Genomic DNA, 17,612 nt, shown 5'->3' with positions numbered 1-17,612 from the left:
CACTTTGGGACACACAGTCTCTTACGCTAGTCACGTGGTGGATAGTCTTGTTTTTCTTTGACCTATCCACCTCCCCACCGGCCCCAATACATAGTCTTCTACGCAATAGCTCTGATGGTTGCATAGTCACATGGATCCGTTTAATTTGTGTCCACCTCGAAAAAGGCTTTTCATTGGCATCATTTTCATGCTGAGAGACACAAAAAAAACATTTGTGTCATCAAATTGATTCATCCACGTGACTACAGTCAGAGCTACTAACTCAGTAACAGATATCTATGGTGGCCAGGTGAGGAGCTGGATGGGGCATACAACATAGGACTATTAACAAGACACCAGAGTTCGAGACCGTATATCCCAAAGTGTTGCTGTGAGGTGATGCATTTGTCACGTTTCTAAACCTAAATTTATGTACTTATTTTAAGCCCAACCATGATGCTTTTTTCCAAATCTAACTAAGTGGTTTTGTTGCCTTAACCTAGCATTTATTTTTGTCCCTAATGTTGTACAGACTGACAGAAAAAAAAAGGTTGTGCAGGCACGAAAGGTACCTCCAATAGAAATATATACATTTGAAAGTTGTGCTGAGCAGTACGGAAAGAAAATGTAAAAAATGAGGTTACTATTTCACGACCCGTCGTGAGACTGTGTTGATACAACAGACAGATGGGATAAAGGTTACCTACAACACATTTAGATCCTACATTCCCACTTCCCCCAAACCCCTTTATTGCCATGCTCTACCTATCCACCAGATGCCCTCAGACTTTTTTCCACCAGTCCCAGTCCCCTGACATTCCCTTCACACCTGCTCACCTGTTTCCATTTCCCTCATCAGCCCTGCAGTATTTAATTAGCACTTTTCCACTTACTCTTTGCCAGACAGTAGCTGAAACTGCATTTGGTTACGTCCCCAGCTGCCGTGCTCTCACACCAACAAAACATTTATGGAGTTAACTACTTTTAACTTTTTATTTTCAAAAGTCAGCAAATCACACCAAAATGGCCTAAAGTGATCTACATCACATAATGTATTTCTGGTTGAACTTTCAGATTAACACCATCTCCTTACACTTTGCACCGAGGCAGCATGCAACAGAGACGGGGCTTAGCACTAGAGATTTCATTGGGGGAGTAAAAAGCTGTCATGGTCTATTCTGTCAGGGGAATCTCAGGCTGCAGTATCGTTGCAGCCAGTCAGCGTTGATGATTTTTTTACACTGTAAGCTTGACTTTAAGGCCTGGGCAGCTCGATGCCAAAAATGCCAATGACTCACCACAAACCAGCTTGACGGAGAAGATGAAGCAGAGACAGAAATCAACAAAGGAAACCTGAGGGGGTTTCATTATCACCTGTGGTATTTTATTTTTTTTCTTCACTTTCTGCTGTTTCAGCACATGTTCACACCTAGGACTTAAACACTAATCTCACATGACCCACACTAAGAGGAACATTTCGCTTGTGTGTGTCATCTATGATTTTTCAATGATAGCCTTTAGGGCCATCATACTTCAGCCATCTATTTAAGTAGTTAAGCTGTTGTCATGGGGGTCACTGGACCAATGGCTGCTATATCCAACTTGGTAATTACACATACAGCTAGCAAGGAGCCAGCAGGACCAGATATGACCATAGACTGTATTTGTGTTGATTGTTTATTATGCTGAGAAAAACATAATGGATTTGGCTTTCAGTACATTTTACAACTTTTAGGACATAATGATTTAAATGCACAATGTTTGTACTGGAAAGATGGCTTACCTAAAAAAAAAAAAAGATCCTCCAAATATATCCATGATTTACAGATGTGTCTTTATTCATTCATACCTACATAGCCACAGATTCGTCACGTTTTCAGTCAGAAATAGGGAAGGTGAATAATAATAAGAATACATTTTTATTTTTAACTATTCATCATCCAGTTAAGGAAGGACACTATTTGAGATAAAGAGCTGTTTGAAACAATGAATAACTCATTTAGATTTATAACTGCAACATTAAGGATTTATTATTGGATTACCAACATTTATTGCATTTTACATAAAAGAATGAGAAGGATGAACGCTTTTCAAAGGGGATTTGACCGGCAACCCTCATTATGTTATTTGTAATGGCTCATAGTTAAAATATAAAACCCTTGAAAATGACTTATTAACTTTTATTAAACCCATTGGTTACCACTTACAACTTACATGCCCTTTTATAAGGTGTGCTTTATTAGTAAAACATTTCTGATGGCAGCTTAGTTTTAAGTCTCACAGGAAATGTTTTACAGAAAAATGTAAAATAGTTATCATTAATAACTATATGTTTTGGAGGACATCATGCTCTTACAAAAGAGAGGCCATCCTTCACTTGGAATATGGAGAAAGAGTATTTACCATTTCACATTTTCAAAAAACTGACTTACTTTGTACACAAATGATAACAGAAATAAAACATGAACTCAAAATGACATAAGGAAAATGTACGTGTAAACAGAGTTGTTGAAGAGCAGAAATAGCTGTTGCGCATAACTTTTAGTTGAGAAGTATGTCCTGACTGCAATAATACTGAGAGTAGACAGTATTTATTTTGTAAAAGTAGAAAAACATTTTTGATGTTGACTCCATTTATGTCTTTGAGTTCCTCACCCCTTCAAACAGTAGACACTTTGCCTGTGCAGAGAGAAAGTAAACAGTCAGAGGCAGTCTGGAGTGACATAAGCTGTGGTATGTTGAGTGGAAGCTGTGAGCTTGTGTGTCTCTATTTATGCCTGCGTGTGTTTGCAAGTTTCTGTGCCAACCTCATGCCAACGCAGTGTGTCAGGGAGCAGCCCCAGATGACAGTGAGGGCAGGTGTGCGTCTGATCGGGGAGGTCCTGGTTCCTTTGTCCCCAGCAGGGCCCCTCACTGCCCCACAGGGGGCGACATGTGGAGTGGGAGGACCAAGCTACACCAAAGTGGGGGCGAGGGTCTGTCTGGTAGCTCACTTTCTGGCCACTAGAGGGCGCCAGTGACAAAGGACCCGAGTCTTCCTGCAACACAGCACAAGTAGGATTCCACAGCATATTTGTCAGCTCAGTTTTAAGATAGGAATTTGAGTCTTTAACAGCAACGAGGCAGATTGTTGTGATGACAAATCCTGGAGCCGCTCCACAGACACTGCATTAATGAACAATGCAGATTTTTACTGCGATTGTTACTCATAACAGCAAAAGAAAACTACATTGGATATATTAAGCATTTCTGCCAACCCACAGACTCATTACGATAACTCAGTTTCATTGGACCAACACCAGAAAGTGTCACTCTGTGTCATCATGAATTTGAGTCACGACACTCTGCGTCACAGTTTAAGAGTCATATTTCTTTTCTTGGAGTTATTGACTTTAAATTATTAAACAGCTGAATGAATAGTTGGTTTTAGTATTGCATCAAAAGCAATAACGTCATGTATCCTTATAATGGAAAAATAACCTTTGATAGATACATGTATGAACGTGTGAATAACATTTCAGCCACATATAGTATAGCATGTCTAAGTTATAATTAATTTACTTCATACACACTTCATGTTGTAAACTTTGTTCATTTTACTATCAGTTTTATTTTTCTCACTGGGCCTTTACTTTGTATTTAAGGACACATTGTCATTTTAAAGCATTTTAACTGCAGTTGACACATCCTAGAAGACTATGTACTAGACTGTAGTAATAACCCTATTTCCTTTGTTAATGTAAATAAATATGAATGGATGTTTTATTTAATTCTCACACAAACACTATTTCCTCTGATCTAAACAGGCCACAAAAAAGCACAACATTTATTTCCTTAACAATATATGGCTTCCCTGTAAGATAAGGCTGCTTTTTTATTACGCCCGCCAAGAGAATCATGCGATCCGTCAGGTTTGTGCGTCTGTTAGTGAGTATGTGAGTGAATGAGTGTGCAACTCTGTGTCTTCCACAGATAATGTTTTGCTGCAGCAAACTGCTTTACATTTGGGTGGCCAGTTATGGCTGCATGCTCAAGGAACTCTCATGGTTGTGGTGACTCATACTTTCTGGAAACACCTTTTATTGCCTGTTTTATACGGCTATTGACTGTCTGCTGACTCCTCACTCACTACTCTTAAGGGGCCGCTAGTGATAACACAGCTAATTGCATCGCCGACCCCCCATCCACTACTCTGTGCCCACAGTGGGTGGATAACAGTTTGCAGTGTGTTTGGCAAACAGCCAACAGAACTACCAGTACACACACTTCTGTGCATCTCTCAGCTGCTGCTCTGCGGTTAACTTTTATTGTTTTTGTCGGTGTGTTTGGCTAACGGAAACAAACAGTACACACACTGCTGTGACTCGCTGTATTTAATTTAGTTCTTGACAAGATTGTTTGAAGTTTTGGACTATTATATGGCAACTTCGAGCCGATTGCTTGGAGACATCACTGCATGGATTTGACTTTGACTGAAGCGTGTTTTACTACACTTTATAGCCTAATGTATGTACACAACAGCCTATGGTTGTTTACACACCCGGTTGTCTCACTTTCATTGTTTTGTACGGTGTTTTTGGCATCTGCTAAGTAGGCAGACGGTTTCATTTTTGTTTTTGAAAAGATTGTATGGCATGTCTTGTATAGTTTTTTAGTCAATTGCCTGCATCCATCACCGCTTGTCTTTGAGTGTGAATTACATCCATTCAACCATGCAATACAGCAGGGGTTGGTGCAAACACAGCTGGCGGAGATCGGCACTCTACTAGGTGTACCTTTCAAGTTGCTTTTATATCCTTAAAATGGTAGCATTGCTTGGCACCAATGTTATTTTTGATTGCACATGTTGTTACCTTTAAAGAGTTGTCAATTCAGTTTATGTTAGCACAAGGAAGTAAATCACACAGTTATTCAGAGAAACAGCCTTTCCACTTCTGAGTGTACCTGGTCAGGACTGCAGTGAGGAGAGCGACAAGCACTTAGTGAAATAATGTGTTTAGTCAGAAATGTTGAAACCTGTTCAGGAGTTTCAGTGCGATCCTCTGAGTCAAGAGACCTCAGGCAATACCAGCAGGGTTCAGACGGGCGATCTGTGGGAACACAAAGACAAAAGTACGACACCACTGTTTTCTTTTAAATAGCCTCACATGACCATGTGCTGGTTACCGATACAATACATCAGTTTTGTGCGTGAGACTTACTGTGTGTGTTGGAGGGATGAGATGACACTGAAGGGGGGGTCAACTCTTCCTCTGTTGGCATGGGGGACAATGGGAGGCGATCAACAACATCCTGTTCTGCATCACTGATACAAAGATCCTCCTCGACCTTCATCAATCACACCAACCAAAGGGACAAACATCTTTAACTAATCCAGTTTTAATTTCCTTTATTACTATTTTCTTTTAGTTGAAATAAATCTGATGGTGATGATGTAAATGTACTGTATATATCATGGTGTAATCTGACCTCCCCATTACAGGCTCCAATCTCGGCCTGGACGTCTTCCTCTGGTTCCTGGAGGTTTTGATGCTCTTCGTTCTCCTCAATGCAGCTCTGAGTCGGTGTGTCAGCCTGGGTAGAAGTCGTCCCACTGAGGTTTGAGAGAGAAGCAGCAGAATAAAAAAAAAAAACATTTCCTCCTAACCGCCTGGCCAGAAGGTTATCAGCCAATCAATCTGCAGCTGATTACACCGCCGCAGCTTCTACTGTTACACTCAAGACGTTCACCTGATTAGGCATAAACATTCACACTCTCCTTGTCTTACCTCTGGGTGCTCTCTCCCTGTTCCTCCCTCTCTCCCTCCATCCCTGCTCATGTGTCTCCCTCCCAGGGTGCCCGATGCGTTATTTTCTCTTAATCCCACCGTTCTTTGACTTTTCTTTTGCTCTTCCTCTACCCCTGTTTTCCCTCCTGTCCGTCTGCCTCGTCCGTCTCCCCTCCCTCTCTGTGTGTGAAACGGAAACTCCAGGCTTTCAATATTTGATGTGTCTGAATAGCTCACAAGCAGGTTTCTGTAAAGAGTCATCACGTGAGGACCCTGAGGTCTCTGCAAATTCAGCACCTAGAAAATGTCTGACAACTCCATTGCATTGCATCCTTACACCTAGAATATACAGATGTTGATAGAGAGTACTCTTTGTTGATGTTATTTACAACATCCTAGTTAAATATGTTTCTTTTCACACTCAAAATGTCACTGAAACAAGTAGGCTAGTCAATTGATCGTTTAGTCGACAAACATAACGCTCAGCTATTTTATTAATTGATTTGTTTATGTCATTTCTTTAACTAAATCTCTAAAACGTTCCCCAGTTCCAGCTTCTCCACAGTGAGGATGTTCTGCTCTGTACAAGTAAAGTACATGTTGCTAATAATACCTCTTTACTTACTGTTATGTATTGTAAAGTAGGATTAAGACATTTACTTTTAAAGAAATGTTTTTACATTGATTTATTCGTAGGTCAACTTCTTACATCACCTATATATCTAGCTAGCAATATATAGCTAGGAGATAGACACAAATATAGATACAGAATTACTACAAAATATGTTTATTTGTTTTTACCAGTTGCTGCTCAGTATGTGTAATTCTGCAGGCTACATTGTGTTCATCCAGGATCCAGCCATCTTGTGCACAAAGCAGCAACATGACAGCAGCGTAAGTGACGCATTTCTCCAGCAGATGGAGGAAGAGCATTTGCTTTGTGGCTCATAAACCATGGGCGGTCAAACAAGACTAAAAACCAAAACCCTACCCCAGGGAATTTCTGTCTTTCCCTCTTTCCCTCTTTCTTTTGTCCATTTTGTCCACCAGTTATTTAATTTTGTTACCCATATAAACCAGAGCATCTCTTGCATAAACAGCTCTCTATTTTACTCTTCTTTGACATTCGTTTCCACGATATAAACTCCATATAATCCTGTAAGATATGATAGGCAGCACACATGAAGAAATGCCATTTGCAACCACAATAATCAACTAAATTATGTGACTTGGGTTTTAATTTCAGGATCGTTTAAAAGAGCTGTGGAATGTGTGTGTGTTTGCGTGCGTATGTGCATGTCTGTGTTCATGTGTCAACACTGATGTGTGTGTCTGTCTTGTCTTCCTGTAAATGCACGGCAGGTAAGGAGTAATTTGAGTGTTTTTCCTGTATATGTGTGTTTTTTTGTGGGAGGAGGGAGACAGGAACATAAGTGGCGATGACTCACCAGTCTTTTGTGACAGTGGTGCAGAGAGAGTGCTTTTCACCCATTTCTCTCCCTTGGGGCTTGCATACAAAACAAGAAATGGAGAGAGGATACAGGAGAAAAGGAGAGGAAGGTTGGGCTTTAGGGGGCATTAAGGAGGAGTGGGGGGCATGGATAATTGAAGGAAAAGAAGGGGAGACGATGGGAAGGAGGGTAGAGAGCGGCATAAAGGATGTGGAAGACGAGATGAAAGGAGAGAGCAAAAAGACAAGGGTTGCGGGGATCATAAACAAAGGATGCGTATTCAAGGGAGAGGCCTTTTTGCAGCTCTGCCTCTGTTGTCCCAATGGCTGGTGAAAGCCTGGTTGATGAGGCATATTATGTGGCAAAGATTATGTCCAACAATGGTAGTTTAACAATGAACAACAACAAATTTAGCAAACATAGAGAGGAAACGGACGCGAAAAACTGTTTGAGGTCATGAGCAACATTGAATGGGAAAGTTCTAAACAGCTTTCATATCTATAGAAGATATTTTATAATCATCTATTCATGTTTCAGCAACGTACTTGCTCAACCATACAGTGTCACATACTGTATGCATGCAAGTCATAAATGTGACATTCTCTGAGGTGTTTTGATGTTTTAGAGCATTAACAAGTCATTTTGTGAGACTTACTAAAACTAAATCTTTTGGCCCAGAGGTATTCATTTCTAAATGTCTGTTGGATACTTTCAATCATCATGTCTTGACTTGCTTTTATATTCTGAGGTCCTGCAAAACCGACCTAAACATTCAAGAGGATGTCACTGTTAAATCTCAGTAATATACAGTACACGTTAAACAATTAAATCAAACTGTAAACTGTGACTGAACCTGAATTTTGGGCGGAAGAATCAAATTTAATACTTCAAGAGACATAAATGATTAATGCAACATAAATTCAAGTTCATTGCCAATCACAACAAAATGCACATATTTTCAGTATTTACTGATGAAAAATATCAATTTATAGTGGATAGAAGTTCCCTGGTCAGAAACGGCATCCTGGTACACCTTGATGGTCTTAAAAACTCTGCAACAAAGCTCCAGGTTAAATAACAATTAGCAGCATTTCTCAGTTACAAGAGGGGTGGACATCAGAACTTTGACTCAAGTTTTTCAAAGCAATTTGAGGCAACACAGCTCCGACGAGACCAAATCATCGTGTATCCAAACAGGTGCTTCAGTCCAAAACTTTGCCGAATCAGGTCAAATCACATTAACATATAACAAACACAGGCAAATTGATGGGAAAAAGGGGAACATTGATGTTAAAACCAACCAGTAGGGTATGATGGCAGGTACAGTGTTAGTTTTTTTGTTTTAATTTAATCTTAGTTTCACCTGAATCATCTCAAAATCTCATTCTTTTGAGAAAGTCGTGGCCAAAATAGCTTGATTATTTTTTGCCGTGTGTAAACGTTCTGTATTACTTTGTAAACTAGTGTAACTATACATTTTATGCATTGATATGCATAGTACATTTTGTTTAGCTAATATCACACTGGCATTTAGAGTTAAAGGTTGCGCCAAAGTCCCACTGCTTTAGAAATGTATGATCATTATATAATCAGATTTTGAAGGTCTTATATCTGTATTAATTAAATATTCACACTACTAATGGCGGACATTTTTTCCTTGTTGTTCTGCAACTGTAAATGCATGGGCTTCTTGGGGCCATTACTGATGAATTGCTTTGCTGTCAGACTCTTTTGTGCCAGCAGCTGGATGTATACCAAATCTGGTGCCTGTGAGAGTTGGCGGCTTTTGAAAATTTAAAATTGAATTTGAATAATAGCGCACCCACCAGGCAACTATAAATGATTACTATAAGGACGTAATATGATCTAAAGCTTGACACACAATTATCCCATTATGCCGGAATTTGTTTAAAAGGCAATTGTGTTGTATGTCGCAGAAATATGAATGTGGGAATGTAAATAGAATGATCTTAACAATGCTCTTTTTTGTACAGCTTGGCAGAAAGGTGTGACAGAAGACTTTTCATAAGCAACAGTGTGTGAACACCCTCTGCGTGGACCACATGTATTATCAGAGCGGATCTGCTCAGCCATATCTTTAGGTCAACTTTATTACTGAATTCACCCAGACTTAAAAAAAGTTAAAATAGTTAAAATAGTTTTTTACTGAATTCACCCAGACTTAAAAAAAGTTAAAATAGTTAAAATAGTTTTTTTCTGTCTGTAAATATAATATTTCAGTTATTGTTGTTTTTCTACTGTTTTTTTTTATTGCTTATTTATAATACTTGTTTTTTTTATTTTCATTTTTTATTCTTTTATCTTGTCTTCTTCTACTATATCTCTTGTGTGCACTTTACTCTACGCTGCTGTAAGCCTGCAAATTTCCCCGCTGCGGGACTAATAAAGGATTATCTTATCTTATCTATATCTTCATATAATGTATCAGACAGACTTTATACAGGTGGTTGTGTAAAATTTATCAGCCGTTATTGTAATGCAAGTTTATGAGCGTGTTATATTTCTTTGTTTCATAAATTAATAGTATTTATGTTTAGTTTTTCCTGTTTTATTTTGTTACTCACTTCTTCTCTTGTTTCAGATCACTTCCCTTTCTGCCTTGTGTGCGTTTTCCTGTAAGTTGTGATTGTCTGCCCTGTTCTGATTCGTTTCACCTGTCCCTCGTTAGTCCTGCAATCGGCTCACCTCCTGCTCACCTGTTCTAACTTCCCTAATCAGTCATTCACTAATTATACCAGTGCATGTCCCTTGTTCTTTGCCAGTTCTTCTTAGAACATCTGTGTCTAGTCTTTCTGCCTTTTAGTATTTAGTTTTGTTAAGTGTTCCTATAGTGTGGAGTTTTCCCAGGGGGTTGTTTTGCAGTTTTATTCCTTGTTTCCGGTCTTTGGATTTTCCTGTTGCATACCTGCCGGACCTGCTTCATTTGGCTTCTGTAAGCCGTTTCTTATTTCACTGAAATCTTTTTTCTGCCTCCTCTACTGTCTGCATTTGGGTCCAGTTCCTGTTTTCTATATCAGCCCTTCCAACCGTGACAGGGTGTGATTAAAAGTAATACATATAGCACATTTCCATCATTAAATCATCGACCTATCAATTTTGAGTGTAAAACCACTGCAACCGTATGCAACAATCACCGAGACGATTAGCAGCTTTTATCAAGATATTTATAAGTTAATGTTTTTGAAATATCTTATGACTGGTCATACAACAGAACAGCTTTACCCCAAAGTTCAATGTTTAATTATATGATGTTTTATAGTGTGTTTAGAAATGGCCAAAGGAAAAAGAGCAATTTTTTTACTCTGAAGTCTACTTTTATCATGCAGTGACTCAAAAGTCCCACACTGAGTCACGACTGTTCAATCCCAAAGACTCTCATTGGTGTCTGGTTGCTAGATGACAGGAATCATCTAGGACAGCAGAGATGGGGTGGGGTTGACCCCTGTTGCTATGGAAGACATCGTGCTTCTGAATCAATTTAGTCACCACTCACTACCACATGTCAAGTCCACAGTGGTTGGTTGACAGGTGACCGGTCTGCGTCAGTGAATGTGTAATGGAATTGTGATCAATACGTAGGTGCGCAAAAATGAGCTAAATCTTTATCTTTGATAAAAGAAAATTACAAATTAAAACAAAAAAATACGGATCTGAAGTAGTGGACTTATTGGATTGTTACTGATTTACTGGTGAGCTGATTTGATTCTTATGAACTCACCCACCGTTACAAACATGCTTTTAAAAGTGAATTACTGTTTTTCTAAATCACTGATGCAATGTACCAGATGACCTACAGCAGTTTGTAGAGAAGTAGTGAAGCACTCTGGAAATCCTTAAGACCTAGGACCAAGCTTTAGGATCCTGTTGATTGAGGGAAATTCTGAACGCGAGCAGAGTTTTCTGCAGAGTCAGAAAATGCTTAAAGATGATAGCTGATGGTTGTACCTGAGCATGTGGATAAAAGCCGGCTATGTTGTGATTCTACTCATGGCAGCAGAATTAAGAGCAACTCAGCCACCAAAAGTTGGAAACGGTTTGGATGTTGTGTGCAGAGCTTTATAGCAACTACCTGTTTTGGTTCACCCTCACCTGTTTTTGGACAGGCAGCTGTTTTCAGTCACCTGTACAATACCTGCTCAGCACAGACAGTTGGTGGAGACCAAAACAGAGAGAATATTGGGCCTTAATTATTGTTTTCAATGAGAGCTAACATTTGCATGCTCTGTCTGACCTGGCAACAAGAAGACATTATTTTATTTTTCACATGCGAAATGTGCTCTGTCCAATCAGGGCCTTATGCTAGAAGCAGCTAATGCAGAGACCAGGAGCAGGCTACAGAGGTCTGGTAATCTTTCTAAATTGACACCCTGAGTATTTTTTTTTTTTTTCATTTTCAAACAAAAAGTCATTGATGCGATGTATCAGACTGACCACAGCTTCTTTTTCAGCCACATAAGGCTTTTAAACAACTTCTTTTTTATGCAAATAAACAACCCAAGAACTGTGAACAGACTTTAATATGTGAAATTGGTGGCAATCCCCTTTTAAGAGAATTAGATGTTGTGGAAATATAAATTATAAGATAATTGACTGCTGAAACTAGTTACAGACATGGGAGTGATGTTGATATTCTCCAACTCTGCTAAATGTATAAAATGTCAAATTTATCCTTCGTGTTTCCATACCAACAATACAGCATGTTACATAGCTGAACATGTATTATGATACAGGCAGTGCCACTTATGTAGCTACCAGCGGCTCCCGTAGTTCTGTTATTGAGGCTGGCGTTGCTGTTTTTCGAGCTCAAACATCCTTAATAATGAAATCACTGTGGACACAACAAATAAACATCTAATTCTGATCGTCAGTCAGTGAATATCCAGATAGGGTATCAACAGAAGCTACAAGCTATAATTATAAATCTGCATTCATAACATCGTGTCCAAGAATCACTCAACAAGCCAAGATGCATCCACGAAAGGTACAATTGCATTCAACTGGTGAGCACGCTGGCAAGATGACATGCGATAAGACCATATTGACAGCCTGCTAATCGCTGTCAGCGTTTGTACACAGACTGCATATGTCAGGTTTGTTTTGATGCCAAACAAGCTGCAGCCAGAAGCACTTCAAGGAATTATAGCAGAAGGGCATATTGCCCGTGTGAAGTGAGAGAGAAGAGGAGGTGTGGAAACAAGATATGGTAAAAAAATCTACCAAACAGCTTTCCACCGACTGATTGGCTGGCTGGAGGCAGGGGCGAACACAACTCAATCTTTATCTTGAATGCCAGCAGCTAAATTACTATACAGCTCAAAGAGAAAGTGTGTGTCTGTGTGTGTGTGCATGGTCCTGCGCAGTAAAGTGTACAGATGGATGACTCATCCACCAATCATGTGACTCATCAATCACTGCAGTTACCATTTCCCTCCCTCCTTCTACATTTTTTCCATTCTTTGGTTATTCTTCCCCCTTTTCATTTCCATTCTTGCTGTTTTTCTCATGTTCATTTCTGACAGTCTTGGCATATAATAAACTCCCTCTATAGGTTTTTTTAATATGCCTCTATATTAATGCAACTTATATGAGTCGCGCTGTTGCTAAGCTTCGACTGATTGTCTTCCTTTTTTTGTGTTTTGGGATTTGTTACTCAAGTATCAAGTGTGCTTCTTATTTTTGCTGATAAACAAGAACAACATATAGCACTCGCCAAAAAGCCATTAAAAAACTGAACTTTAATAAAATAATTGCTTTTATTTTTTATCATATAGCAAAACTAGTAATCATCATGCTGTTATTTACACATTGCACGGGCATATTTATTTCACACTGTACATCTTACAATGCTAAAGGTGACATCAACAACAACACTCTCCTTTACAAGACAGATGGCTTCACTGTGGACACAGTGGCCCTCCTCCTTTTGAGATTTCTTTTTTTTTATGTTCACAGTTTATTCAGAGAAAACAACCATCTGGATTTCCCTTTACTGTTTTATTTTTCTCTTTTTTTGTTCTTTTTTTTTGTTCATTTTTTAAGATGCAAGTAGAAAGACGTGCATTTAACGGTTTTAAGCACAATCCCTGACTCCCCGGCCTGAAACTTTTCAATGAAATTCTTCTGAAAATGAACAAAATGTTTGTAGCCTCTTGGTGGCAATCTGTTTTTAAAAAAGCTGCAGAACAGAGTGTGATTTCAAGTATTCTTTTTTTTTTGGAAAGAAATGGATGATGCAAGAAAAATGGCAAAGGAACAATGTGTGAAAAAAGAAAATAGGTGAGTGAGGATGTAAATTGGAGATGAACAATGAGAAAAGATGAAGATAAAAATGACTCCTACATGGTACTCTATGGTTGCGGTGACGGTGATTATGGTGGATCTGCTATAAATATGTTGATACAATAACTCTAGATCCCAAAATGATTGAAAACCCTTCGTCCACCAGGTTGGAAGTGTTTAGTGTTTTAAGTTTGTGCTTTTGGAGTCCACAGGGTTTCTACATTGGGACTGGTTGTGATGATAATATTATGCAATATGATATTTCCCTTATAGAACCATGCTGCTTGTAAGGCAAAAATCTTGACTTTGAAAAACTGAAATGTGTGCGTTTGGCATCTTTGCAAATTGCAGCTGTTTTAAAGTTGATCCAATCGGGAATAAGACAGGCAATTACACACATCAAATACAACAAAAATATACTGTCATTGAACGTTTGACCATAGCAGTGTTCTTTTTTTATATTTGTGTAGCTTAGAAGTCATTGAACTACTTTAGTTTTGTAATATGACGTACAGAATACAAAACAAAAGATACAAAGTGATGTTGTAAACATGGTTCTCTTAAAGTGGGCACATCTGCTTGTGAATGTGTCAAAATGTGATCATATGTAGAAGTTTTGAGGTGTGTGTGCATGTGTTTGCGCGTGTCCTCTTAAAATCTCTGAACAATGCAAGAACTTCAGAGATTTGACCTGAATGGAGGCAGACATACACCATGGTATGTTCTGTTTCAAAATGTAAACTGAGCAAGAGGCTGAATATGGTTACAGGGAGCTTAAACTGGGACCCCTTCATACTCTCCCTGACCGAGAAAATCAACAAAAAATACAGTGATCAAAACAACATAAATCTAACTTTTTACTTCAGGACCCTTCAATTTCCATCAGGCTCAAAACACATATCTCCCCTCTCTTTAAGCTTTTCTCCAGCTACTGTAAATCTATCTCAACTCTGTCAGTCCGTCTGATCTGACGGATGGTCAAAAAGTCTCTCAGTACATTCTGCGCTTCATGTAGATCCTCTCAATAAAGTTTTCCAGTTCCTCCTCACTGTCCAACTGAGGCACCAGCCCATCTTCCTCATAGTCATCTCCCGGTGTGACTTGTTGATAGTAGAACGGGGGTCGCCTGCCTCTCCTGGGTGGGGTTATTGGTTTGGGCGGAGGTAGGGGTTGGTAGGTCCGTGGGTGAGGAAGGATATAGTTAGAGATATAAGGGGTGAGAGGCAGGCGTGGCGCTGGCTGCTGCTGCCTCCAGCCCTGCCCGCGGTTCTTACCCCCAGCCCTGTGCCTGCGCCTCGGGGGCTGGAGGTCAAGTTCCTGGGGGCCGAATGGCTGGTCTCTGGAGGGGGAGGGCTTGCCATAATATTGTGGTTTGGGATATGGGAAATAAACAGGGTAGTATGCTCTATATGGCTTCTGGTAGTATGGATAGGAGGGGAAGGCTAAAAACTGTTTCTGTGGTTTATACCAGTAGTCAAGCTGCTTCTTAGGCTTGTACCAATAGTCCTGCTTATAGGACATGACTTTGTCCTTGTGCCATTTCTTGTTGGACTTGTTGTACCTATAAGGGGCTTTCTTGGGGTTTTTTGAGGCGGTGTAGTGGTATATAGGCGGCGCAGCCAGAGGAGGAGGTACCAGAGGCCTGAAGCGCGGGGCGACGGGGTTGCTGTTGATTGGCAACTGTTGCAGCTCTTTCCTCTTCTTCTTCTTCTCTTCCACGTCACTGATAATCTCAATCACATCATCGGCAGGCAGGTGCAGCTTGCTGCTGATCTCGATCAGCCTGTCGATCATTTGCTGGTCCATGTCGTCTTCGTCGGGGACGACCTCCTCAGAGCGCTTGTCCTCCGCAGTGTTGCTGGCGGGCCCCATGCTGCTCTTCTGCCGGGGCTTCATGTAGGACTGCTGCTTCCTCCCCATGTACTGCAGCAGCATGTCGGAGGCGATGTCTGCCAGCCTCTGCTCCTCCTCCCTGGCTCGCTCCGCCTCCTCCTGTTGCCGAAGAACCTCCTGTTTCTCCGCGCGCGCTCTCGCCTCCTCTTGCATATGGGAGAGGCTCTCCTCCTCTTCCTCAACCTCCTCCTCTAGCTCCTCTCCTTCATCCTCAAAGTCGTCCATGAAGTTGCCCCCGTTGACGGGTCGGTTGCCATCCTGGTTCTCCTCCCAGTGCAGCTTCTTTCCGGCACGTGCGAGCTGAGTGTTGTATGCTTTGTAGCCCTTAAGAGGAGGCAGGATCTCATTATCTTGGAGACCCAAGTCAATGTTTTGGAAGTAGCCTCTTATTTTGCGCTGCAGAGATAGATCGTCTCCCTGTGAGGCGGAACTTGGTCTGGCCTTCTTTAGGAGACTTTCTAAATAATTTCCCTCCTCCTGCCCCTCATCTTCCTCTTTCCCTTCTTCCTCGTTTACACTATCAGCTCCAACATCCTCCACAGACCACCCTTGATTCTCCTCTGACCTTGTGTTTTTATCTTCCCCATCCCTTTCCTTTAAGTCATCACCCTGAGCAGCTGTCAAATGGCCTACAATTAGCTGTTCAATAGCCTTATCAGCCTTTCGCCCCTCCTCCTCCTCCTCCACCCCTCTCTCGCCCTCTGTCTCCCCTGTTCTCCTTATCTCACCACCCACCACTGTCTGACTCTCATCCTCTTCCCAAATTCCGTCTCTGCTTGCCTGGATTTCTCTCTCCCCCGGGTGGTCCAGGGCTTCCAAAAGCACAGCGAGCACCTGCGCAGGGTCCGTCACTTTATCTGATTGGTCGTCTTGACCCGGGCCCTGGCCCCGGTCTAGCGAACCGTTGTCGGGGCTGGAGAGACTCTGGGGTGGGGGCGAGAGAAAGGGGGCGAGGTTGTCTTTTCTAAGGTCTGTCCGGGTGCGCCCCTCCACCCCTCCCTCCCTTCCCTCACCCCACGCAGGGGCGGTGCCAGCCAGATGTGGAGTGACAATGAGCAGGACCAATAGGATGAGCTGGGCTGTGGAAGGGGCGTGATGACAGGTCATGACCATGCAGAACTGGCAGGAGGGAGGTTAAGCACCTGAAGAAGAAGAAGAAGAAGAAGAAGGAGAAGAAGAGGAGAAGAAGAAGAAGAAGAAGAAAGAGAGAGAAGGACAAAAGACACACAAGAAATGATTCACACATGTTGTAGTTTTTATCTTTGGATTCAGGATCACATGGAATTTCAAATGGCAACATGAGCACATATGGATTATTTAAATAATATACAGCTGGTTTATGAAGAGGCCAGTCTACAATGTACAGAAGATGACAGAGGATGATTATATTTAACTGATTTAAGCATTAAAGAACACAAATAACATATAGATTACTAGTCTTTATTTAAAACAATACAGCTTTACACCGTGAAGCCACCATTCAAAAGCAGTTTGAAATGAACAAACGTTTGAGAACAAAGCAGCAGCCAAACGCAGTCTACTGAGCCAAGACAAATCCAACAAAGAAAGTTACGCGCTTCTCTCTCTCTCTCTCTCTCTCTCTTTTTATTCTATATGTTCATGGTGGAAAATCGAAATCTAATTCATGATATTTCTTATTTGTTCTATTTTTTTTGCCATTTAAGTGCATATCTGGAAAAACAGAGATGAGGGTCCGATCTGACCCTCTTTCGATATCTAATTGCCCATGTCTTTCAAGTGGAAGGTAATAATTTGCATATAGAAATTGCTCTTCGACCCTACACACGAGCTCTTTCTCTGTGCCTGTAGTCGTGGCGTTAACCCATCATTATCATGATCATCACCTCTCCACCGCGCGGATGGATTGATGCATGCCCTCGTATTTTAAGTCTTCTATTACATTTTAAACCGAGTAAACAATTACACCAGTAAAGAAATGCACGAATCGAATAAACAGTCTGAATTTCTGGCATTTAAAAAAAAACAAAAAAAAACACGTCTCACCTCTTCCTCCAAGCCAACCCAACCAGAGCGCGCACGTTTGCCATTTTAAGCGCAAAACCTCTATTTTTATAAGAACGATGCAGAAAATACAAATCGATCCGAGCTTTGTGTCTTATCAGCTGTGGTTTTGGTTTCCCAATGCCTCGATGTGACCAGGACACCGGCACAAAGACTGCACGCACGGGGAAGTCATGCG

General features: G+C 40.9%; 1 protein-coding gene across 1 annotated transcript; it reads right to left on the bottom strand.

Moving 5' to 3' along the window:
• Positions 1 to 14,488: 14,488 nt before the first annotated feature.
• si:dkey-175g6.2 (uncharacterized) lies at positions 14,489 to 16,498 on the bottom strand. Its single transcript, XM_054626364.1, has one exon. It carries the CDS (start codon positions 16,496 to 16,498, stop codon positions 14,489 to 14,491), a length of 2,010 nt encoding a protein of 669 aa, XP_054482339.1.
• Between the last annotated feature and the right edge of the window lie 1,114 nt (positions 16,499 to 17,612).

This window comes from Anoplopoma fimbria, chromosome 24 (genome assembly GCF_027596085.1).
Source record: "Anoplopoma fimbria isolate UVic2021 breed Golden Eagle Sablefish chromosome 24, Afim_UVic_2022, whole genome shotgun sequence".
NCBI lineage: Eukaryota > Metazoa > Chordata > Actinopteri > Perciformes > Anoplopomatidae > Anoplopoma > Anoplopoma fimbria.
This window is presented reverse-complemented; position numbering and strand designations above follow the sequence as displayed.

Coding starts and splice junctions, on each gene's coding strand:
- si:dkey-175g6.2 (XM_054626364.1), bottom strand. CDS start 16,498: ATGACCTGTCATCACGCCCCTTCCACAGCCCAGCTCATCCTATTGGTC.